The 26,896-nt window shown below is 38.3% G+C and overlaps 1 protein-coding gene across 13 annotated transcripts in view; it reads right to left on the reverse strand.

Moving 5' to 3' along the window:
• Nucleotides 1-26,896, reverse strand: part of GREB1L (GREB1 like retinoic acid receptor coactivator) — a 144,684-nt gene that overhangs the window by 65,720 nt on the left and 52,068 nt on the right. For 9 of the 13 annotated variants that reach the window (XM_055799048.1, XM_027795141.2, XM_027795140.2 and 6 more), the window contains 3 exons: nucleotides 15,265-15,368; nucleotides 611-782; nucleotides 203-400 (listed from right to left, as the gene is read on the reverse strand). In XM_055799048.1, the coding sequence (XP_055655023.1) occupies nucleotides 203-400; nucleotides 611-779 (367 nt within the window). In that variant the 5' untranslated portion in view covers nucleotides 780-782; nucleotides 15,265-15,368. The remainder of the gene's footprint in view (nucleotides 1-202; nucleotides 401-610; nucleotides 783-15,264; nucleotides 15,369-26,896) is intronic. The other 4 variants (XM_027795150.2, XM_027795151.2, XM_027795148.2 and 1 more) reach the window with 1 other exon arrangement.

Genomic DNA, 26,896 nt, shown 5'->3' on the forward strand with positions numbered 1-26,896 from the left:
GTCTTAGACACCATTTTCAAATAATACATTAAATTGTATGTCCTGAAAAAAGGCCTCTTAATCCATATTATCTCAGATTTAAGGTTTTTGACTATAACCTGTATTTCCAGACTTCCTAGCTCAAGAGTTTCCAACTGCAGAGTGTGCATTATGATAAGAAGTAGTTGTAAAAATTACACAGTAAAAAAAAATGGACACCAACCATCAGTAGTGCAAGACCCTTCCGGGGCAGGTTTTTGTGAATACGGGATTGGCGGACTACTTGAATCTGACATGTCTTCATCCTCCTCTTCATCTTCCATGTCATTAACAGTCTGGTTGGTAGAAAAGTCCAGGTTTCCGTTTTGTGAATAGCGATGTACTAACTCTTTATCCAACTCTTCTACCTTTGGTTTCACATCTGAGAAGAATAAAAAATAAAATAGATGCAAGTACTGTTGCAAAGTTTATTTCCTTTTAAAATAACCAGCAAACCATTCTTTCTCCTTAACGAGGCCTAAGATTCAGATTGTCTGTCACACAATGAATTGCTCTGCAGTTTTTAGGTTTTTAATGAAACACATCCCACCCTTTTCTCACACAGAAAAACAACAATTGAAATGTGCCATACTTTCAAGGTTACCTTCCGGCAAGAAAGGAGGCTGGTCAGGATCCAGGTACAGCTGTGAGAAGATTGGCCGTGGGACAACGCTGCTACATCTCAGAGAAGCTTCTATAGAGTTATGAAGAGCTTCTTCAAAGCGGGCAGATTTTAGTTGCCCTGCATATGAATTCCCCATGATCTAAAAACACAAATAGAAGAGTTGATAAGGGGATGGGAAAGTGCATATGCGGACTGTTTAAAAATGAAGAGTGCGGACTTATTAACGTCCAACATGACAGTGATATAAGGTTAGTAAGAAAGTATGCTATGAAAATTACAGCTCTAACTAGTACTACATGTTCGCATTTCTCTCTCAGTCTGGTAGACTGTATCTGTTTGCTTCAACAACAGCTTTTTGCACATTTCCAGCACACTGCTTTGTGACTTCTGCATACGTGGCCTCTCAACAGCCTCAAGAATCTGTCTGGTGTAGAATTTAATGGAGGGTAGATAAAACCATTATTATTGTCTTTTTTAGGTTTTTCAGAGTAGGCTACAGAACGTTGCATAACACAGAAAATTAAAAACATCACGTTTGGCTTCATCACTAGTTGTCTGTGTTTACATGATTTGACTTGTCAGTATGCCATCATTTGCAGAGAAACAACACACAGAAACATCCAATGACCTGAATTTTTGCTCTTGCTAGTATTAACTGAAATTATGTGGAAGATGAGTTCTAATCTGGTCTTCAATGTAACACTATGATTTACATGTACTCTGATCCATACAATTCAAATGATCTAATCATATTCTTACAACAAAGACCTTAAGAGAAAAATAAGTAACATCCAAACCATACACAGAAAATGCTGTGAAAGGCTTTTATTTAAAATTCTGCTCTATACTAGTATAGTGAAAAGAACCTTTTAAAGATCTACTTTGACAATTAATATTTATGTTTATATCAGCAATGAATTTATGAACTTCCTGAACTATTCAAGCAGAAACAAACCTGTAGATTATTACTTCTCCTTGGGTGATATTACACAGCCCATATACTTTATATTTGTGCTCCCAGCACTGGATACAGACTCTCAAATGTAAACATTTAGTAGCAGGATGGCCATGGAAGGTTTTTCAATAAGCTAAGGAAGACTCACTGAAACATGAAATTTTCCACTTTGCTGGATCATTATACCATATCACACGTGTTCCAAAGAAACAGCAATCTAACATTTCCCAATTTTCCGAATACAAGACCGCATTTTCGGAGAATTTTATTTCAGCAAAGGTAACTTTTGTCCAGTTAAATCAACAGATAGAAAAGTACAAAACCTTATAATGTTATCCTTGTACTTCCCTTCACAGGGTGTCACCTAGCCCTGTGACCAGGAAGAGACCTTGGCCAAGAAGGTAAGTTGGCATTTAGAAAACCTACAATTCCACTCCTGCTTTATCACTGGGTTGCTCAAGGTCCTCAGGGCCACCTGTAAAAGGGCAGTAATGATGACAACCTCTTACAGCAGCATTTGAGATCTCTTAGTATTAACAAATAACTAAAAGCCAAACACTACTATATGACTGGAATACATAGGTATAAAGCTTATCTAATTACTCACCTCCAAACTGGGAGAGAGGCTCAGTTCCCTATTCAGTCAGAGAATTTATACAACTTTGGGAAAACAATTCCGCATCTCTGAATTAGACTGGCTTTTAATAAATTCTGGGGTAACAGCATTTCCCTACCCCAACCAGAGACAACATAAACACAGTTTCTTAACATGATGCATCCAGGTTTTTCAGCAATAGAATACTTAAGAGGATTCTGGCTTTCATTCTGTAAGTTTTCATTAAATTTGGAAATAGCAGGGAGTGTGTATACAAACACACAACTACAAAGCAATAACTAACAGCAAAAAGTTATGCTGAAGGAGGATTAAGGTTGCAGCACACTAAATCCTGTCAGATACCTTTGAACAAAGAATTGATGAAAAGCAGTTAAGTGACTGAAATCCTGGTTTTACCGAAATCAGTGATGATATATCCATAAATGTCAGTGAAATCACAACACACTTCTATATCATTAAATTGCATGTAATAAAATTTCATTTCTGTTCTACGGAATTTTATGTCAGGTACAATGAGCTTAAGGTAGGATTTCAGGAATGTACTAAACTGAAAATATTTTAGTTAAAACACCATAATAAAAATTAATCCATTTTTAAGAATCACTAAATTTGCAATTCCCACAGCACTCACCTGCATGAAGTCTGTTCATCCTCCACGTTTTCTACAATCTGTATGTTGTATACCGTCTATGCCAACTATTTTCGTTTTGATGGGGAACTATTAATAAAATACAGTATGCACACAGCAAAAATGCTGGAGAGCCAAGGTTATTTAATTTGCCTCCCTGGCATCTAGACAAAGAGACTTGCCTGTAGATGGCAATTTCACGGATTTATCTGAGCAAGTTGGTTATATTACCGGTGGACATTTCTAGCTTGCCAAGAGAAAACGAGGCTGCAACTGAAAAAGCCAAGTAAAGGAAAGCTTAGGAACCACAGCTTGTGTGAGCACTGGTCTCTGCCGCATGGAAGCGGAGCAGGAGGAAGGCTTGTCGGGGACATGCTCGTGTAGGACAGGGCAGGCGGAGGGAGGTATCAGAGAGCAGAGCGGACTGATGGGGCCCTGCTGGGCCATGGCGGGGGAAGCTGTGAGCCCCGGGGACCAGCACCAGGGAGCCAGAACTGGGCAGCTAATTTCCTAACGATGCCCGAGGCCATTAGGGCAGCTGGGCCTCATGTGGAGTTCAAGGGAGCTGGGGGGGGGGCAGGCAGAGGCCAGACAGCAGGAGGCTCTCCCTCTGCAGGGGAGAGGAGCTGGCAAGACCTTCCGACAGTGAGCTGCTGTCTGGTTCAGGTTGTGCCATCCTGATCCAGCCCGTCTGAAAGTCAGAGGCACCCATTCAATTACCACCTTAGTGTTTCTGCTTTTGATTCTACCCCTAAATGCCTGGTGCAATTAGGAAGCGCTTCATTTTCCCCCTCCCAGCATAAAGGGGAGGCAGCTGGCACCACAGCAGCGGCAGGGGAGACAGCAGGAGCAGAACGTGCTTCAAACGTGCTCCAAACGTGCTCAGCTGTGTGGTGGTGGGCTGAGGAGGCAGCAAAGAGTCTGGCGGAGAAATAAACGGGTGGAATTTGAAGGGAAGGAGAAAAGAGGAAAAAACCATTTCTGTTATTAAGACATGTACTTGCCATATCTGCATTTAAGTGTGACCAAACCCGATGGTTTCAAGTAACTAAATGCTCATTGCTAAAAAAAAGTTACGCAAATAGTATGCTGGTCCTACATCCCTGTATGAGGCCATTTGGTAAAAATAAAACAACCAAAAAACCCAAACCCTGTTGCTTTCTCGAGTGAAATTAAACAAGTTTTCCCTAAAATTCTGCACATCTGATGTAGTGACAGTGAGCTCGGGGGATGTGGGAGAGACGGTTCTGTGCTATCCTGTCAACACCGATATCTCAGTGCTTACTCTCACACCTACTGTCCTATATCCAGCCATACTGCACTGAGCTATGTCAGAGCTTCCTTGGGTGCACTGAGAGGTTTCTAATGGGCAGGAGGTTTGATGTGGGGGTAAATAATTCTTTCCACATCTACATGCACACTAGCTGCAGCTAGCTCTGCACAGAGCTGTCTAGATTCCCAGCGATCAGCAATTTGCACATCTGTAATACAGTATTTCAATACAGTATTTCAACCCTCAACTTTCCTTTTACCTGCACCATCAGATATCAGTGTACTTTGTAAGTTGTCTATTTCTCTTGGCAACCTTTTAGCTCTGTTTTGGATTGGACTCTGCATGATGTTAGTATGTGCATTATTCAGAGTACGTACATACAGTAAGATTTGCTGCTATATGTTCTTCTCCCCACCCCACCCCACCAAGAAGGCTGTTTGATAACAGCCACTCTCCAGGCTGCCCCTCTTTCCCAATTTTGCCACCACTCAGACAGACAATTTTTCTTTTATGTCCTTAAAACTTTCTATAGAGAGACTAGAAGACACAATTAAAATGCAATAATTACAAAATTAAATCTGTAGCAAAACATGAAATAAGAGAATTTCCTAACATTCAGATCACTTGTACCTCTACACTATCACTCTCAGAGCACTCCTCTGCAAAGATCCAAATACTAAGGCACCGTGATTTCCACCCAACACATCTCCACTGCTGCTATGCTTCTTCAAAGCAAATTTCCTAAGCCTGCTACAAGCCTTTGCAGTAGCCCATCACTGAACTGGAGGATTAACTGTGAGATTTGCTGGAGTTTGAGAGACGCCTTAGAACAGAGCAGTAAGGCAGCCCTCACATCTCAGTCTGGGTCCTTACAAAGACACAGGAACAAGGGAATCGTGAAGTTCCACTAACCTAACCACATGTAAAGAAGTATTAATGATATAGGTTTTAATAAGAAATTAAATACGGGCATTCATTATGGAAAGCAAAACTACAGTTACTGGGTGTTTCCATCAAAGCAGACAGAAATGAAAGCAAACTGGTGACTGACTTTAGCACTGCATCACTTAACTGTGGGATGAAGGTCCCAGGGAAATTCTGATCACTCTTTCAACCCCAGAAGGTGAACTTACAAGAGAAAGTCTCATCAATTCAGGCAAATAATTGTCCCATGCAGTCATCCAGGTTTCAAAAGATCTGTGCAGAAACATGACACTGGATGTTCAAGAAGAACCAAAGCCCAGGTCCAGCAGACTTGCAGCGTGTAAGTATAGTAAATACTACCCACTTTTAGTCAGAAAAATAGGTGACTATGGTCCTTCACATACCAAAAAAAAAAAAAAAAAAAAAAGTAACCTGTGGATAGTGTATTGTTACCCAAAAGCTCTTGGGAGCTACAACTGCACATTGAGTTGAAGGCTCTGCTAGTAAAAATATAATCAGATCATTCAGTACACCAGATACCACATATTTGGCCTCCAGGTGGGTCATGACCCCAGAGACTTTAAAGGAGAGGAACCGAACTAGAGGATGAGGGAGGGGGTGAGTGTTGTTGTTATGGCTTAAAGCAATTTCACAATTACCTGATAGCGAATGATGAATCTGATGCAAACACCCTCCATTAAGTCAGCTCTATCAAGTCCTTACTTTGTGTTTAACCTAATGATGTAATTGTGTTCTCCAAAACACATAATCTGGCTTCTGATCTGGCCTAACCCCACAGGAAAGTTTCTCTTCAAAGGAAAAGAAAGCAAGTTCCTTCACAAAGGCACTGCCAGGCCCAGCACAGTTTCTGTATCTCAAAGGGTTATCTTAGGCAAAGAGAGACCAGGCATCTATTTATGCTGTAGAATTGTTTGGGAACTACTTGTTTCAGGTACAACTACCATTTTCTATTATTTACGTCATTCTTATTGACTTTCTGGGAGTAGTATTTTTTCCCCCCATTAAAGCATCATTAGGATGCATCATGAAAATGCATACAGCAGAAAGGATGACAGTTGGTAATGACAATTACAAATACGTACACTAAAAGTGTAGACTTTGAAGTCAAAAGTATATACCCAGCATTAACTGCATTATTCAGTCGGGAAAGACTTACGTGTGAGCCAATGCAAGACTGCAAGGTGGAGTAGTCTCATTACCAGATCCTTCCTCTCATAACCTTTGTAAGATCTTTTTTTCCCTCTTCACAGTCCTTTCAAGATCCTGAGATTCTCACTCTGCTTTTGTCTTGGTTAGGGATATCCAAACTCAGCTGCAGAAGGGTTTACAATCTTATGCAGCAAGTGATAGATAATTCATTCACAAAAGTCTTTCAGGAAAAATGATTAGTTTGTATTGATTGTGCTTACAGTGGAGTTTCCTTTCGTTGTTTTTCTTTTTTTTTTTTTTGAAGAAAAATATTGATAGCCTCCATCCACACGTTTAGAATCTAGTCTTTCAGTCTGATGTTGCCACTACTGTGTCAGAGAAATGGGAAAGATCAAGAACACCTGCTTTTTTCCTGACAAGGTTCTTCCTTTACTGCTCAGTTAATAGTATCTGTACTTGGAGTATTGCATCAGATTACCTGGGATTTGGACAATTCCTTGGACAGAGACAGATAAATGGATACACAACAGAGCTACATACAGGATGTTGGCCCAGGGCAGCTATTCCCCCACAACATGGAACAGAAAAAGAATCACAAGTAGTGCTAATATGGAGGTTGCTATGTCCTTACTGCTCCATCCCTTCCACCATAAGACTATCCCCACAGTCTTCAGGCACAGTTCACAAAACAATGAACATACTAAAGGTAACATGCACACCTGAATTCAGGATGGTGTTAGTAAATTGAACTTACACGTGTAAAGCTTTCAACTCCAAATCACCCTCCAAATACTAAAAAATTAAGTCTGAATTGCATTTTTAAAAATTCAGTGATCTGCAAGTTTTCGGCTTCACAGTGCAAACAGCAGTGAGGCAACACTGAGGCTGAAAAAGGAAAACCACCAAGAAACTGAAACTCTATCTCATCTCTTTTACTTAAAACTGGAAATGTCTCTTCAGTTCTTTTTAACAGTATTATTTACTGAGCTGTACACCTGAAGAGGAGTTTAAAACTGCAGTCAAGCATAGAATATATTATGAGGTGCAATGTTACAGAAGTCACTGCAAGTTAAGCTCCGGTCAAGTTTTACAAAATGGTAATTCAGTAGTTTTAAGTTACAAGTACAGCACTTGTGTTTATTACCTAACATCTCACATTCTCCTTCATCTTTCAAATATTCTGATAGAAGTCTACCAGAATCTTTAGAAGCAATCTATCTTTTGTAAGTCTGAATTTAAAAAACACTATTGTAGAGTTAGAATCAAACTACATAAACCCAACAACAGTCAGTTCTTATCACCAAACTGGAGCTGAAGTCATTTTGCACGATTTCTGCATGTGAAGCTTTGTGACAAGGACTGTACAGACCTTGCACTGGCTTTGTCTTTCTCCAGGTTATGGCTCCCACTCAGAAAAGAAATGCTGCATTCCAGGTGGGCTGAACTCTTTAAGGCACAGGAAGAGGAAAGCCATCGCAGTCAGTGCTGTGGGGATGCTCACCACATTCCTCTAGTGAAGACTGAGATGATTTAAGGATTAAGCATGTGCCAAACTTCATTTGATGTCATTTCCTCAGTAAACAGATGCAACAAACAGATGAAAGAAAACATCTGACTTCACTACAGTGACAATACAATATGCAAAAATTATGGAGAACTAGTTTCTGTGAATAAATAATGCTGAGCTAGAAGCATTTAAAGCAATATATGCCTACCTGAATACAGAAAATTACATGAAAAAGTACTGTAAAGAGACCGGAACATTAATGGAGCACAGCTATAGCTGGTACGATTTGGTGGAGTACTTGGAAACAAGGAACGTCTTTTGACAACTGTTGTAAATGCACAGCTCACTTTCATGGGCAAAGACCACCTTATGCACGCAAACACTCATATACAAATAGGCACTGTATGTTCTGTCACCAGTTGCATGCACCCATACACTTTTACTCTCTCTCTTCCACTCTCATTCACCCACACACATCTGTTCACACAACCCTGCCCTCCTCCCCAAGCTTTTGCAAATACATCATTTCCCTAATTATTCCTCCTCTGCCTTCCTACTGTGGAAAAAGGAACTTAATTAGAAACCAGAAATAAACTGTATTTTGTGTTTCTAATAGTAAATATATATATAACCTTTTTAGTCTTCTCTGGGGTTTCGTGGAAAGATCAATGATACAGGGTTGTGGACAATGACAGGAAGTCAGATACCAACAAACTTGACCATAAAGGCTATAAAAGAGTATAAGAGTTAATAAAGATTCAGTTTTCAGTCATACAAAAAGAGATGCTCAGTAGCAGATAAGCAAGAATGAGAAGATTATATAGTGGAGTGCAAACCTTACATAAATAGGCCTATATCCTTAATGATATAGAAGCTTTCAGGAGTTAGTTATGTCAATTTAACCTATTCTGACAGTAATGTTTTTAGAGCCCTCTGTAATGATGTTATGAAATTAGGAGATAAGTTACTGAGAAGGTTTTCTAGGGTTTTTACAATTAATTTGTAGAAGATGGAGTAAATGCTTTTATGCTACTGGGATCTTTCACAATCTGCATAGGAAATGGAACATTACTGTACATCTTCAACAGAAGAGGCACATTTTTCTTTCAACAGAAAAACCTTCAGGTGGAAAAAAAAAAAGGTGTAACGTTAAAAGACTTCATTATTTTAAAAGGAGTATGTGCTCACACTTGGACGCTTACACACTCATTGCAGAGGCAGCACAAATAAATCACTAATGAGCACTTTCAAAAATCTCAGCTTGCTTCCTTAAAACAAGCATCCTTATACATAGCTTTCCCCATTTATGTTCCCTGCCCTAAATAAATAGGACTATTAACTACATTATTAATGACAGTGCAATACAACAAAATCAGTAATGGTGCTTAAGCTGAGCTGTAGAATCAAGGCATATTTTTGCTGTGTAATTCTGATTTTTAATTAGTTGCAGACATGAATTACAATTTATTCTCCTAACAACTTAGCATGTTAGCACAGTCAGGCAAGTTACATGCTTAAATCCTTTCAGCTACCACTGATAATTAGCTGACACAGCAGATACAACTAATGTAGTATCTAAGTAATCAATGTAATAACTACTTAAATAACTGTAATTGCATGTAGCATTTTGCTGCTTACTGAAATGTTTTTCCAAGTCCAAATTTGTTACTCAAACCATGTATTCAAAATCAGTACCTGTTCCCAAACCTAAAAGATTTTTTTTTTAATGGAGATTTGATGTTTATTTCAATGAAATGCTGTCTAATATTACAACATTTTTAACAAACTTTATGTGGACTTCTTTAATTTCCTTGACTGGGAAACTCAGTGAACAGACTTGTCACATCATTCCAAATATGAAACACAAGTCTGTATTTGGCAACAATTTTAAAGCTGGTAACTATCACTAATTTCTCACTTTTATGAATTATGTATTTTTCCCCCCCTGAGAGGTTGCTTTTTTTCACCTGAGAAGGTGAAAGGGAAAGTTACCAGTTCTTCAAGAGCCATATAATGACATAAAAAGGAGCATTAATAATGGCATCTCAACTTGCACTGCTCATGAAAATGAAAAGGATGATGCATTAAGCATAGGTGGTCTGGTTACGTAGAAGCTGAGCATTTCACCTACAATCCCAAGCATCCTTTGAAGGTCTTATCAGTAAAGTTTGTTATCAACTCTTCAACACAACTGGACTAACAAAGACCACCATATGAAGCTAATTAAATTAATGATTTTTCCAACCATTGAGTTCCCTCAACTTGTTTGTAATTCTTACTAATTTTTTTCTTGCACATCCTCTCTACATCACTTCTCATGATCTGCTTTCAGGCCTCAATACTGTAAGTACATACTCACCTGCCTGCTGATGCTTTCTTGTCTTCAATAGGACCATGGTGTAGGACTATACACTATGGCTTAGCAAACCACGTTTGTAAATTATTGTAAACCCTTACGCCACTAGGCTGCAAAAATATACGTTTTAAACTTCATAGCTTATACTATTTATATATTATATGCTACCATTTATATAGGAACTTAGGCATACACACTGACATTTAAGACTGCTAACCAAGATAACACTTGATAGAAAAGCAGCATAAAAATTCACTACTATGTACAGAAAATGTAAGCTGAAATGTACCAAGTCTGACACATCTCAACATCAGATAGTATAGTACAACCATTAAACAGGAAAATCCTTAATAAAAATCATTTAGATATTTACATCTGCAGTAAAAGTGTTCTTTCCCCACGCTCTTTTCCTTCTTTCTAAATAAGAGAGACAAAGAAATCTTTTATTGCCCAGCAATATAAACTAATTGCTCTTCATCTTGTAGAGACATTACTTGCCCTGAAAATTCTTAATTCTAACAACACGTACTAACTGACACTACTAAAAAAATATCTTTCTGAATAATAGGCATAATGGTAATACAGATTACATCAGCTCTTAAAACTTTCCAAACATACATGACCCAGTTCTTCAGGAACATCCACTCAGTATTTTCTTTTTCCACAGTATTAATCTTATCTGGTGCATGTTCTGGTTTGTGACAGTTACAACAAACTAAAAATGAAGCACTGGACTAGGACTTTGTAAACTTAAACCTTTCTTTTGCTGTAAGCAATCCTTTTCCCCGCCTGGGGCATGCAGATGTAGCGTGACAGTTCTTCAAATCCCTAACATAAATTAAAAAGTAAAATTAAATCAAGGTGTAATAAAGAAAGTCTTAAGTAATCAAATTTTCATGCACTAATACACCTGGATAGGAGAAGGTTAAGTGGGTTGTTGGGTTCCTCACCTCCTCCAAGAAAATGACTGGTTTTCATCCTAGAGCCTTGCCTGAAAACAAGGCAAGTCTGAAAGAGAGTTCTCCTTGTTTTTATGAGGCTTGAAAACCATCAGCCCTTAAAAGGAACCTCAAAGATGGAAACAAGTCCCTCTTCTTTGCAGAGAGGTTTTATCAAAATGTTTATCAAGTCTATTCAGAGCACATTCCTGCACAGCTCTTCCAAAAATACCATTTCCAAATAGGTCAAAATGATCACATTTCTGCTTTTTTGAACTGGGAATATGTTTCAGAAAGGAACAAACAAATCTTTTCTTATCTGAATCTCCCATGAAGTCTCTAGATAGGGGCATATCTAACATTGTTCTTCTGTAGTCACTTTTAGCCTGTGATGTGGAGACAAAAACCCCAGCAAAGCCAGCTGCTTTCATGGCCGGTTCTATGCAAAATGCAATGCATTGAATGGAAAAGAAAACCATGCATAGGTCAAAACCGTAGCAATCAGCTTAAAACCACAAGTAATGTCAAGTTTAATATCATTTGGACATTTTCTGCAACTTCTCTGCTACTGAGAAACTGTCTAAACTACTCATATAATTTCTGTTTAAAAACAAAATAAGTTTCTCTTATTTAGTTTTAGTGGAAATGAACTTCAAAATGCAGACTTGCTTTGTAGAGTTCTTCCTTTTCCTTTTACTCAACATGTGTTTGTCATGTGTCAAAGCTGACTCTACTTTCTCCCCTCCCCAGAATACCACAAATTCTTCTGTAAAATAAACAAAGCAACGTCCAGAATCTCTGCAATGACCAGAGGCAACCCTTGTTTGAGATCAAAGATGCACATCACTACTGGGCCTTCTGCAACATCCCAGATTTCAGTTAAGATGAAATATGCAACAAACAGGCAATCAACAGAACAAAACTTTAACATCACATCAAGGGCTATATCTAAAAGGAAGAGTTTCTTTGACATCCAAGCTACCTTTTCTAGATAATTAGAAATCCCAATAGGTGGTTGTGGGATAAATGTCTGCAAATAGCATTTTTATAATGCTGTTTAGGTCTAGCAAAGAAAAACCTCTATCTTTACTTAAAACAGAAATGCAAAAATTCAAAATTACATACTATGAACACTTAATAGGAGAAGAAAACAATTTCTATTTCTAATGCTTATGTTTGTTTTGTGATGCAACTCATCATCTACTACGACAAATTGTGTATGGGGCATTTATGTCTTATGGAAAAAAAAAGATAATAAAATACATTATTTGTTAGAGATACTAGATGTACTTCTCTACTTGTTTTTCTCCTAGAAGGAAATGTTTACAGGCTGGATTTAATTTACTTGCAACATAAACATGCTAGGCAAAGGCAGTCTTTATTCCCAAAGCTGCTATCACAATTTAGTGAGTTAATAACACAGAAAATTCACAGGCTCTATGCATTCTTGAAGGCATGCATATAAAAATTCAGTAAATACTGATATTCAAGAAAGTCAAGAAGCTAGAGCTCATAATATTTTTCTGTGACTGCTGCCGCAGTAGAATATAAATACTATGTATAAAATTCTCACTGGGAGCTAAAATCCACTTGAAAAAAACAACCACTTGATAAATAAACACTATAGATACAGAAGAATTTTCTCCAGTAGGTGAGAAAAAAATCTTAATAATCTGTAATGTCAATTTTACATACTTTGAGTAATTAAATTCTAGGGTTACAAACAAAATTAAGCATTGTAGCTTAAATACGTATTTCTCTAAGCAGTTTTATTATAGTTTCTTTTATATAGCCCTTAATTCCATATAGATGTATATGTAAAATGTGATATTCATTGTTTATAGGGATGAAGCTGATAATACACTCCAACAGACATCTCATTGAGTTCCTACAGCCAAAGCCAGTCCAATCTCATTGATAAATAAATCACCTTAATCCTTTATTCATTTGTTATTGCCTTATTGCAAAAGCATGAAACTGAAGCCTAGAAAGTCAAAGTTAAGGCCTGACCTTCCATCTCTATCCTATCTGGCCGCTCCCTTGTGTACACCTCAAACACACATGCTACCATTTTCTGATGAGTTTAGAAAGGGTTATCAGGAGAATTTCAAGACATGTGTCAGTTTTGTAGCAGCCTGAATGCTATACAAACATCTTTTGTGTTTAATAGGCGATTTGTATTTTAGTAGGTTTATCCATTCCCAACTTTATTTGTTTAAAGGTGCCTTAACCTTGACATAAATCAATGCTAAGCATCTGTATAGAGTACTTCTGAAGAGTTTAAAAATTAAGCTCTTCAGACAGCTACATTTTGCAAGCACATTTCTTTAATAATAATAAAAAAATTACTTTTCAACTTCTTTGCTCATTTTTTCCCCTTGAAAATCATGCCTTTTTTTTTTCACTCATCATATTCTTTTAAAGATCATGATGAAACACCACATTAGTCACTACAAAAATGCCATCACTGCTGGCTCCTGAGTATCCTTTTCTTCCTAACACAACAATGACTGTTTGCGGAAGACAGTAGGGCCAAAGAGTCAGAGGCCCCGTCTTCCAGCAACCCCCCCCCCCCTTCCAAAGAAAAACAAAAAGCACTGAACCTTTTCTGCCACATGCCCAGTCCTTCCCCCACCACCTCTCTGGTGAAGACAGCCATTATTACATTTCCTTTCAGGTTATTTACAAGGTCTTGGCTCTGACATTGATTTCTTATCTGTTTCTATGACAAATGTTAAGTGTTAATAAGCTGTCGCTTTAAAGAAAGATAATGCTAAACAAATTATAGGAATGAATTAATCAAAAACTATTCTTAATTTTTTTTTGTGAGCATTAAAAAAAGAGCAGCAGAAATTGCTCAAGACCAGAAAAAAACCCACTTTTTTCCAACCAATTAATAAGCGTTAGCAGATTAAAGAATTTATAGTTTAAACTAGGCAGTATCCTGATAATCTAAAATGAATTTGTCAGAGGATATAGAATAACCGGGCAGGCAGAGCTCCCTAAGGAACAAGGTCTTTTAATTTTAAGTGAAGGTTTTTACTTTTCCAAATATTTTCCTCATGGTATACATTTTAGGATCAAAGGTGAAAGTTCAGAAATCTTTTCAGTTACAGAACCATTAAAATGATAAACATTTCGGATCCCAAAGTACACTTCTACTCTAACTGTCCTTTCAGACCTGCATTGACTGCACTATAATAGCTGCCAACATTTGGTAAGGATTAGCCTTTCATTTAGACAAAAGCTAGCATTCCTTAGCTAAATCAGCACTTTTTGCCATCAGACTCATAAAACCTTTTCACAACACAGATTTTCAAGAGAATCCTTTAGGGTTTTAGGATGCTGGTCCTTTTACTAAGTAACAAAATACACCCCAGGGTGTCTCATTGACCGCACTCAGCTGTCCTTTGACCTCTGCAATTGTTTAGCCTAACTTCAGGGCCACAGAATCTGCCTCCCCCCATCAAAAAGGCTAATGCTGCTTCCTCCTAGCACCTGGGGAAGCAAAATCCTAGAGGTTCCCCCCTCTTACAGACTTCTACCATGTTCCAGATGTTGCCAAGCAAAATGTTCCTGCAGGCAGGTTTTGGGAACCCACAAATGCCACTCAGAACCTGGGCTATGGCCATGACCCCCTTGCTCTGCTCAGTGCTGCCCTTGCCCCAGGGATACAACAGGTCATAAAGCAGGAATAGATCTTCGGCCTTCTGGGTATGCTGGCTATTTAAATGCATCAAGAAACTACGTGAGTCCAATATTGTATACCATCAAAAAAGATGTGTGAGAATCTCTCTTGGAAACACAAATCTCTCCCAATCATTACAAAGATCTGCATTCTTCTTCCCATTTGTTTTAAATCCTTTGAGAGGACAAACAAACAAACAGACATCCACCCTCCAAGCGCATAAAACATACATTTAGCTAGTTGCTTAAGTATTTGCAGTGCTTCTAAGTAAAACAACAGAAAAAAATTGTTACAGCTTCAAAAGAACTGTCATTAAATAATGAAGCTGACCCCACTGTGACTATATGAGAAAAAAATGGAAGCACAAATCAGCCCTCTTTGGTGAAGGCTGTTTAATTATATGAACCGGATTTCAAGATTTTTGAAGAACTTAGAACTGTACATGCCTGAAGCAAAAATAATTTACAGTCCACACTGTTCCTAAAACACAGTCAATGGAAATCAAAACACAGATGCTGAATATAAAAATACAATGTATTGTCTATTAGGAAAGGCAAGTACAGTACCTTCTCAGATTCCTTTTAACCTATTTGAAATGCAGTCATGATTAAAAGATGCAGCTAAGAGTTTGTGAAGCCTTGCTGCAAAGTTGTTTAAAACTCCTGAATACCTGAAAAATAAGGGAGAAAAAAAAATTAGATTTACTCATGCCAGCATATAGTTTACAATAAACGAGCAAAACTTGCCTATCTAAATCTGGTCTAGGGCAAAAACTAGACTGGGGTGGGGAAAGGAGGGCTGACCATTCAAAAAATCATTTTTTTGTTAATAGGAATATTCAGTTGAAGTTGCATGGCAGCTTCCCCTCATTCTAGCAGCAGTCAAGTACAAGTTTGTCATAGAATCTGCATGTTTTTGGCACCGAAGTCACTATATAAAATATCAGGAACTTAGCACATCAGTATGAGAACATTAACTGTCAGAGAAACATAAAGATTAGATGATAATGTAGAAGTAATTATTTTACTATTGGTTTAAAAAGAAACAAACTAAATGGGTGACCAGTTACCTATGCTAAACTGCAGATCAACGTTCAAAATTAAAACAGAATTAGCTGGTTGCTCTCCTATCTGACATCCTGTAAAGGTATTTAAGTGAAAATATGTCTAATAGAAAAAAAGAATACACCTGAAACACCCCAAAGAATGGCAACAATGGTGTAGCAAGCAGCAGGCAGAAGAGTAACTCTTAAAATGCCTAGGGCCATACAGAAGAGCAATTAACATCAGGAAGAGCTTTAAATTAAGTTATCATTAACTGGACTTTGACAAGACTTTCTTAGCTACACAAGTTATTAGCCTGGTTTCTCAATAGAAATGGACAATATTTTGCCAAAAGATGTAAAGGCATTTCCCCTGTTGCTCACAAATGGGATTTGAGGTTTAAAAGCTGGGACCACACCCTTGGGCCTGCTGTCAAAACCAGAACGAACGTGACTGTTCCAGCTGTACACCTAGATTTCAAACCCCAGGTTTCAAAATTACAAGCAACATAGCTTTACGCTTCCTCCCACTCCTCCCATTTTTTTAAATCTGTCATTTAAGAGAGCAGCTATAAACCTCACTGCTCACTCAGGAAAGGTTTTGGGTAGGATTGTTGTGTTCTGAGAAAAGACATTAAACAACTCTATTGCCGGGCCCACTGACGCTGCCCTGCGCTGTGCATCCCTGCCACGCTAACAGCGAATCCATCACGGAGTGCCAACAGGGTCAACACACACTGCTCCCGACCAAACTGTAGGGCTCTGCAGAGACTTCAGTGATTGTAGAATGTCAGTAATCCAATTCCAACAGCTCCTGGCTCTGAAATTGCTATTTTTCGGACACGTGCTGAACATTTCACCTGCTAGTAATGACATTTTTGTATTTTCTTCTAATTACACTCAAAGCTAAGACCTTTGGCCCTAGGCCACAGACCTCTATTCAGGCTGCACACATTCTCTTAAACGCCCTGATCCTTTGTTGTCACTCTTGGTCTTTCATCTATTATTTACATCCATTGAGAAGAGAGATACGCTACCATTTGTGAAGCTTTAAAGCTTCTAATCATCTTAATTTCTTTGCCTTTCAACCAGTGCTTCCCCTTATGGACCAAGGCCAATAGTGTGACAAAATAATTTTTCAAGCCAAGATCCTTCTGGACCCTTCCCAAACCTTGACACACACTGGGCTCCAGCTGCTTTTGCAAACACAGACCTTTGCTCAGCTCAGGGTGGGGATGGATTTGCTTGTCAGTGGCTTGGGGGGAGTTTTCTTGGAGTTTATGTGTGGGTTTTTAACATCACTTTCTTTCTCTTAAAATGTCTAACTCTGTTTAGCTAAATCAGAGATACTGTAGTGAATCTTCCCTTTTTTAAAAGCATCAAGTACCTCCTGAAATACAAATGGCTACAAATTTTAAGTTTACTTTTTTTTCCAAAACCTGAACTGCTGATATGCAGTTTTGGTTTTATACTGCTATGCACCCACTGAGTACTGACAGATTCTCACACAATATTTAAGATACACAAAAGATCACTAACCTTTTCTGTGATTATTGGCAGCATTAATTTGCCCTAATCTTATAACACAATGTGAGAAAAAAAACCATTTCTTTGTCTGATGTTCAAATCCTCTCCTGATCCTCCCTTATTTGCAAATGAAGTAGGATATGTATCAGTGGCATTTTCATCAAGATGCAGAAGATCTCTTCAGAATTCATTCAGCCACCAAGCTTCATTTTCAAGACCTGTGGGATCTACTAACATGTGATCCATCTTGGCTCTTTCTTCCACTACTGCCTGGCTTACTTTTGATTTCTAACAGTGCTTCCTTGTTGTTTGTCCCCTCTGAAGACCCCAACCCCCTTTTCTTTTTTTATTTTCACCATTTGCTTCAACCAGCAGTTCACTTGAGACTCATCCATCTTACAATGCCTAAAGTGACAGATGCTCTCAGGAATGACCATACTGTGGAGTGAACAAAAGATAACATCACCTCTAGGAACTCAGGGAGAAATACAACCTCAACCCCAAGACACAGTTATCCTGATGGACACAGCACCATAAACCTCTCTCAAGTGGAAAAAAAAAAAAAAAAAGAAAAAAAAAAGAGAGAGAGAGAGAGAAAACAACAATTGCAGAGAAAGGCAATCTGACACAATTAAAGGCCAAAAAAGAGTATTCCTTCTGTTGCAGCTGTAGTTAGTGAAGCTGATGGCCTTTTTATTTTCTTCGTCTTTTCCTAATACCCCATGGAAGAATTTTGTAGAATTTACCAATGATAAAAACAAGAGGCACAGAGAGAGTGGAGAAATTTCACACAAAAACTGTCTCGGGATCCCTACAGACTTGAATGGAGGAAGGTGGCACTTTGGAACAGTTTCAGCGACATGTCACACAAGTCCTTTGCCAAAACACAAACATTACCTTGCTAAAATCTACACATCCTACAGACCAGCTGTTGCTCAGTAAATCCTACAGGAATTCAGAATCATTGCGCAAGCCTGTGCCCTTGACGAATGCATACTGCAATCAGTCTAAGATTACTTCAATACAGCGGCTGCTTGATAAATCTGTAATTTGCAAGTAACAGCTCCCCAGTGTCTTGACATTTGAGCACACACCATTTAGAAAAAAATTTAAATTAGAATGATAGATTTGCCAGCCAACACCCACATACCCATCTACAGAAGGATGCCTGTTTCTAAACAAAGATCTGCACTCTATGCCTAGTAAGACTAAAGCAAAAACTGCTGACTTGAAATATGGCCAAAAATCTCTATCCAGTCAGTGGAACAGGACTGGCTGAAGAAAGAGGGGTCCTGGGTGGTGCCACAAATCTCTTACTTAACAAAGGAAAGGTCATATTAGCATCTCCCAGTGACATACTTGCAAAAGTGACGCCACAAATGCTGGGAATCCCTTCTCCGCAGTGAGATGCAAAGAATTCCTTTCTCTCCCAGCAAAGCTTTAAACAGCATCTTATGTTCAGTTTTCAAACAGTATACAAAATCACCATAATTACAGTATACGAGATTGACAGCATGTGAGTTTAATGGACAAAGAAGTTTGAGTCGTAAAACAAAGACCAAGATAGGAGGCCCATTAACTAAATGTCTTCTGTTCAGTGTAAAGTTTAGGAAAAATCACAATAGGCACTTCTTTAGCCTTAATTATTAATTGTATTTAGCCATATTTATTCATTTGTAATGAGTTACAATTTTAGGTCCCTATCCTGATCTGGAATCTTTCTATTGCGCTCTCATAGAACGGCCAACATCAAACCACCAGATGATAAATACAGAAGGTATAAATACACTGGGTTTTAATATAGGTGATTTTCCCATAGTATGCCATGGAGTACCATTTTGGACATATAATATATGGAAATTAAACTAACAACCAATCAAGTCTTTCCTAAAGAGGATCCCATCTCTGGACCCCACACTACCTTTAGATCTCCGCTCCCATTCTGAGCCACGGAATGATCTGGCACTGAAATCTTTTGATAAAATTCCATTCAGTTGGAGAAAACACACAGAGGAAACTCTACAGAAGATAATGCACGTGAAGCACATGATTAAAAGAGGTGTATGCAAGACTTTGCTTTCTGCCTCACATCCCAGTCTGCTCAGTCCACATCACTCTGGAACCCCAGTCCTTGGCAGGCAGCAGGGCCGAAGGCATACTGTAACTACGAAGAAGTAAAGCAATGAGAAACCCAAGTCTGGGAGATTTGCAGGCAAATGCTCCCAGGGTATCGGAATCTAATTTTCGCCCCAATTCTACTGTACCTTGAGTGTCACCATGTCTGGGACAACTTTCTGAAACTCTTTCCAACTCAACCAAATCAAAGAAGCAAATAACAAAGTATGCAGTTAACATCTTCATAGGAAAATTCTTGAAAATATATAATGCTTTCTTCTGAAATACTTAAAGATCTTGGCATCAGATATGGACCAAAAAGTAGTAAACTGTATCCTGCCTTGTAAAATATATACTCTGCATTCAAATGGGCATCCTATCATGCACACAGTCTTTACATGTCATACCTCCAAATATTTATCACAGTAGAAAGAACTGTTTATAGTTAATATGCAATCCATCTTCTGCACGCTGCTGCATTTAAACAAGACAAAGTGTGAGGTAAAAGGTCAAAACTACTAGAAAGTCCCCTGAATAAAAACTCTGACATTAAACCATTTTGCTAGAAGAGACAAGGTGTAAAATAGGCTCTTGGAGTCAAACTCCTTATGCAGCAGGACAGGCCAAGGGTACTGATCCAAACAGCGGTGAATAGTAACACAACTGTTGGTGATAGTGAGTTCAGTAACATCAAACTGCTTTGAAAATCTCTTGATCAATGAAAACAACATTTTTCAATTGAAACTGAACATTTTTATACACACGTATGTAGAATTAGTTCTTATTCAACGCAATTTTAACATGCAATAACTGAAATGCTGATATTAAACTTACAGGTAACTTCTGTCATTACTGTTAAAGTTATTGACACTGAAACATGACCTTGAAATGACAGCTCCATTAATGCAAGTCTTACTGGGAAAGGTTTCAAAAAGCCCCGATTAAATTAACTACTTTTAAACACAATAGGATCAATATGTATGCAGAGAATGTACACCCCCATGGCAAGTTCTGTTTGCTTGATTGATCAAAAACAAAAAAATCCCGTGGCCTTCCAGATCTCAGCTGGTGCCAGAAATCCACATAGAAAAAAAAAAAAAATCCATCTAAATGAAACTCTGAAAAGGTTTACCCTTCACCAGTCTATTTGCACTTCAAAAACTCCTTAAGTCCTTCAGCTAAACCCCAGGGTTGAACCATTTAAAAAATGAGAGGGGGATGGACATGATTTATCTTCTTTCTGTGCCCTGGACAGAGCTGTAAAATCTGCCTGCTAGTCTGCGTGTGTGTTACAAGCTTGTTTTCAGGAACCTCTGATATTTACCATTTTTAGAAATAATTCTGCCCAAACTCTCACTGTCATTTATCTCCTTAGATCAGACACAAGTACCATCTATAAAGGAAAATTTTGATTTCTGCTTACTGGCATCCAAGCTGATGAAACTGAATCAGCAAAATGCCCAAGCATCTGAAATCTGCATTTTAAAGAAAAATATAGCAGATCTTATTCATACCTGTAAGTATCAGCTGTTGCCTTAGTGAATTTGTGCCGAGGGAACATTTAAGATTATAATTTAAGCCTATCTCTATATTTACTAGTGTCAAATACATTTTTAGCAATAAGCCCAAAATAATTTTCCATTTGTAGATAATCAATGTGTTAGCTCACACAGGATGCATTTTTCAGTCCTCTGTACTTCAAGATACATTACCAATAGAAGGAAAATGGAGATTTCATGGGTCACAAACTTCTGGGTCATAAGGACCTTCAGTGCTGCTGTCAGCCTAGTAAAACTCAATCGATATACTCTGGCTTTATAAGTCCACTACTAAATGCCCTGCACCTGAATTTCTATATGATTTTTCCTTAGGCAGAAACACCAACTCAACAACTTTACTGACATTCTTTGAACAGAAAGTAATGCTCCAATATTCAGCTAACATGTTAAAAATATAAACGCATGTGTATATAAATGAAACATACATCTCCTGCAAACATCATAGATAAATCCTACAGCATCAACATCACAGAACGGACAAAGCGAGGGTACTGAAACATTCCTATGTACTTCAGTTTTTCTAAAGCTTTCTTCTACTCTTAGGACCCAACCTTATAAACCACGTATCAGTGACACACCTCTTATCAGCCTAAATTCTTTAGACTTAGATAAACAGATAGACTCACTCTCAAGGTAAATAACAGTAAGAATAGATTCAATTTTATCTATTTTTGCATGGAAAGGGCACACTTATTTCCAAAGTCTTTTTCAGACTTTGTTCTTGTCACAGATTTGGTGTCTTCTATTCTAAACCAACAGAAATGGGTGAAAAAGACTTTATGAAAAGATAAAAATATGCAGATCCAGCCACTGTAGGTTGAGTCTTAATTAGACTAGTGGGAAGCTTTAAAAACATTGACATTGTGCTTTTTTTGGTGCAAGCCAGATACTGGCCCTAACAAATCTGAAAAAACCCCCACCCTAATCACTCTATTAATCCCCACTCAAATCTACAAGGATACTTAAGTGAGAGGTTGTGGATATAAGAAGGAATGGCATCATACTCAGCATCTGACATTATACTCCTCAGTCTGAAACTCCTCTACTTTAGCAAAAGAGTAAAAGATGTTTTGAACATATATTCTCTTTTGAGCATACCCTTTCATATAAAAATATATATCCAGTATAACTACAGATCTGTGTGCTTTTGAAAAAACTGTAATTGAATATTTGCTTGACTATCTCCTTCAGTGGCTCAAAAGTATAAGACTTCACTGAGAGTGTTTCTAAACTTGCATCTACTTCTGGTGTGCTTGCAAAATTTTATGATTCCAGCTGCACTCTCATTAGTAAAACACTTCAACTTTCCTACATATGCCAACATTTGCTATTTTAATAGAATGAAATTTTGCAAAGGTGGAGGTTTGTTTCCCCTTACTACATCCAGTAGTACCAGGAACAATTTGTGTATATTATTTATCGTGATAAAGAAGCTTTGAGTATTTGTGTAGCCATCTGTTTTTCTGTATTTATTTACAAATCCTAAGAAAACCTCAAACGAACATTCGAATCAATAGGATTTGGTACTTCTATTTAAAGCAAAATAAACGTCACCGCAGCCAGGTAAAGCAACTTCAGGAACTGAAGTCTGAGCAGAGCAGATAAAAAATTCCATAAAACTGCAAACAGATCGAGGTCTGCTTTCAAACAAACAAACAAAATTTAAACAAGGAGAAAAAAAAAAGCTGGAAAAACAAAACACAAGAAATACCCTGTGGATTAATTAGCAACCAGGGTGGCAGGCCTTCCTCTAATTCCCTTATAAAAGCTCATGACTACCTGCAGAGCCTGGGAGTGCAAATCACATTAGTGGAGCCACCAGATGACCAAAGACAGCACTGGAGGCCTGGTGAAACCAGTAAACAAAAGGCAGCATTCCAGCTGAATGCCGCAGCTAGAGTCAGCATTGTAAGATGCTTGGATCTGATAACCCAAAAAGCAGATTAGCTGCAGGCAAAAAAAAGAGTAAAATGAGAAACAAAGGAGTCATTTTGACACATGAAGAAATAATTTCCATTAAGCCATCTTGATTTTACTGTGTAGTAATAAAAACTGCTCCTACTTGAAGTGACATTTGAGACAATGAAGCTGTGACAGAGCCACTTCTTAGCCAAGCTCCTGAAATAACACATCTCTGAACCCAATATAAAGAGGCAAACTGGCCTGTTAGCCTTTGAATCTTTGTGACATTTTGGAGGCCTAATCATGATTTTTAAATCTGTTGTACAGATTTCAGTTAGGAATCAACATAAATTGCTAGGCTTGACGAACAGAAGTTTCAGTAGTTTTATCTGTATTTAAAAGTCTCCTACAGAGAATGTACATACCACAAATATTCTCACATAATTACATGAGAAGACTGCCTTCTCTCCCCAGTCCCCATCTCCTCCCGTGCATCTCACTTGCTCGCTCTCAGCACAGGAAAGAGTCATTATGTTCCTTACCAGAAGCTTAAAAAAGGATTTTTAAGCTAAAACAAGTCTTAATCACGATTACTTTAATCACAAGGACCCAACTGCAAAATTGAGACAGAGAACTCTGTAAGTACATGTAGACACTAGGAAGACAGAACTCAAAACTTTCCGGGGTAAAATTGGAAAAATCGCCACAATTTTGTCTTATACAATAAGGTATCCTACATACTCAAAGCTGAAACACATCTTTTTCTTTCTTCACAAGACAGTAAATTGCACTGCTATGAAATATCCATGAGCTAGAAGAAATTTCTGAGGAACGTTGTGGTACACAGAGAACATTCCAGTTTGCTAGCTGTGCTCTCTGCATCTCCCATTGCTGACATGAAATACAAAAACCTGACACACAAGGAGGAAACAGACCTTCCTTTAACACAATATTCCTTACCATTTTTTGCACACATAAAGCAACTAAACCTGTTAGCTTCAGCAGGGATGGGATTTCACAAGCATATGCATCCACAGTTAACTGATCTTGTCAGCAACAAGTGCAGAGAAAATATACCCAGAAAAACAGCTCAGCAGAGTCCAAGAGGGACAGCGTAAAAGGACAACCTATGGCTGTGTCCATTATACAAATATACGGTGTGCATTGACATGGAAATCCTACTATCAAGGCTCAATGAAAGGCTTGCCATAAAAAGTTCTGCAAACACCTCCTGCTACCTGATGAGTTTGCCAAAATACTCATTACACACATCTGAAAGGGGAAAGACATAAATACAGACCTCTAGTTACACAATATGGACATCCTCCAAGGACCTCTATACCAACATACTGATGTTAGGACAAATCCAAGAGTAAAAGCAGTCCAATGGTACAGAGTAGATATTGTGCACATGTGGTTTTCCCTTGGTTTCAAACTGTTCTGCTTTGGAGTATCACCATATCCATCCTGCTCCTACTATTTTTGCCACATGTGTGGCCTGGAAGACAAGGAAGGTGGATAGACAGAAGATAGAGTAGAAGTCCCTCTTCTATTATTGTTCCTTTAAAGATATCTTCTCATCCAAAACAGCACTCAGGCATAAACATGCCCTTCATAAATTCACAGAAGGAAAACACAGTGAAAGGTATAAGGAACACAATCAAGAAGGAAATAGATTTTAAAAAGAAAAATTACTTGTGGCCATAATGTGCATATATATGTGCTATGTAAATCGACACAGCGGGGAAGCAGAAGATGCTGGTGTGCATTAGGCTCATCTTGAACCCTAATACTGAGGAGAAGGAAAAATAAATTGAAGTTCAGAGAGAGATTCAGCTTATCACCATTCAGAGAAACACAAGTGTTTGTATTTATAGCCACCAGCCAGTCTGAATACATAGATGGATGCAGCCAGTAATCACATAAAACAATCCACTTCAGTGCAGTTGGCCTTTATACCGCAAAGAGAAAACAACATGATCTTTGCTTGGTAGTCATGGACAGTAGATTACCATTAGTGATTTTTCACATTATCTTTCTAATAAAAATGTCAGAGCACTCTAAACAAAAGGGCAAGCTGATCAGTTCAGAATATTAAAAAAAAATCTTCAAATATTTAATCCACGCAGACCCCATATTTCAGTTACAAAGGGCTTTTCCAAGCACTGCTATTTCAAGTTCTGTTGCCCTGGGTTCCCTCATCACTAAAGATATTGCAACAAAACAGAAACTCTGTCAGGACTTGCTGCTTAACTGCTGATGCTTGTGCAGAAAGACACAAGTGTGGCCAGACCTTCCTAAAAATGCTAATGTTTAAAGCTTTTATCTCTGAGGAATTCTAGTTATTTTTACATAAGGGCAAGCACCTGACTCAGAAGCCTTCCCTCAGCTGGGATTGCCATGGACCCAGGTCTGGGCAGCTGACTGAATACCTGGGAGGTGGAGGAAACTGGTTTCTTGTTCCTAAGGTTCTCAGCAGAGCTGGCAGAAGTTCCCTGGAATTAAGACTCCCACATACACCAGAAAATTGATGGGCTCCTTATAGACCTAATAGGAAAACCAAAAATGGATCAGGGCATCTTCACTACTTACACTGATCTGCATCCTCTATGACTGCAGTTTGGGTCTACATACTCTCTCAAATTAAAACTGCTGTTGTTGAAAAGCCCTCTAAATAAAGACTTCCACAATGCCCACAGAACACCCTGAAGTGACGATATACTTGAGCAAAATTTTGGGCCACAAACACTGGACATTAGAATAGTTACCCCAGTAGAGTAGAAGAAACCATTCATACAGAAATTACGCCTTATCCAGATACTGCTCGGCATGCTAGAAGTCCAGGAGCATTTATGAAAGTAGATATTGAAGCACTTCACCCTAAGGTTGGCGGAGAAACCAAGCTTCTCTTCGAACAATTGAAATCTAGCATAGACAAAGTGCCAGGTGAAAGACACAGGACTAGGAAAGAATACTACTCATGTTTCACAAGAGTAAGGCAGCTGCTAGTGTTTTTACTCAGTTCTTCCACATCTCCAGTGCTCTGGCATGGAAAGAAAGGGAAAAAAAAATTGTCAACGAAAGAAAAGGCCTTTCAAAAATAAGAATTTCATAAGAAAAGTAAATAGGAAGACAACATCTTGTGTTCTGGTTCTTTCACACACACTGAAATGGAAAGGAGATCTCATGAAGACTCAGAAATAAGGAAAAAAATCATTCTACTATTGAAGTGCAGGAGGAGGGCAACAGATGGAAACACTGATAAGGAGCACTCTCTGCTTGTGATTATGATCCTGAGAGCGCCTGGTAAAGGTGGGCTAAGGAAGATAGCAGTATTTTATTGTCCCAGCACCGTAACCAACTTACACTGAGCTCCTCAGGACAGAGCTGACCTTCCTTATAAGCAGATACAGACCTCTGTTCATGTCAGGGCTTCTTTAGAAACTACCGCAAAATGAATAAACTGAAAAAAACATACAGAGAGATTCCGGAAAAGGCATTCCTATTCCCAGCTGTTAATTATAACATAACAATCAGGAGTGTATATGAAGACATATTAAAATAATCTAATCATCTCTACAGGTTTATTTAGTCTGATTTGCTCTGAAATGGAAGTCCCCCATCTGCCCCCTCCTCTTTCCAGGGAAAAGTCTCCATTGCTACTAAATGTATTGGTTTTCAAGGCCATACCCATACACTGATCTATGAAGAAAACAACACACTTTGATGGAGTAGGAACCTTTCCAGGGATTTCAAAAGGAAGACAATTTTTTGTTCCCCACTTAAGTCTACTGTTATTGTACAGACATATAGTTTCAGAGGACAGGTTGTGTAAATGCTAAATAGGCAGAAAAAATACTGGCTTCACCGCCTGTCACCCTTGAAATCCCCAGTGCAACAATAAGCAGTACTTCCCCACCATATGCTACAGGCTTCTGGTGCCTTCCAGAAAGCCTTTTTATCTGATGCTGGGAACAGACTCTTGCTGCAGATCTGAATACAGAGGACTGAAAGTACTGCACAAATGAGAGATGGAGTTAGGGAAAATGAGTG

The sequence above is a fragment of the Falco peregrinus genome, chromosome 3 (genome assembly GCF_023634155.1).
Source record: "Falco peregrinus isolate bFalPer1 chromosome 3, bFalPer1.pri, whole genome shotgun sequence".
In the NCBI taxonomy this organism is placed as follows: domain Eukaryota; kingdom Metazoa; phylum Chordata; class Aves; order Falconiformes; family Falconidae; genus Falco; species Falco peregrinus.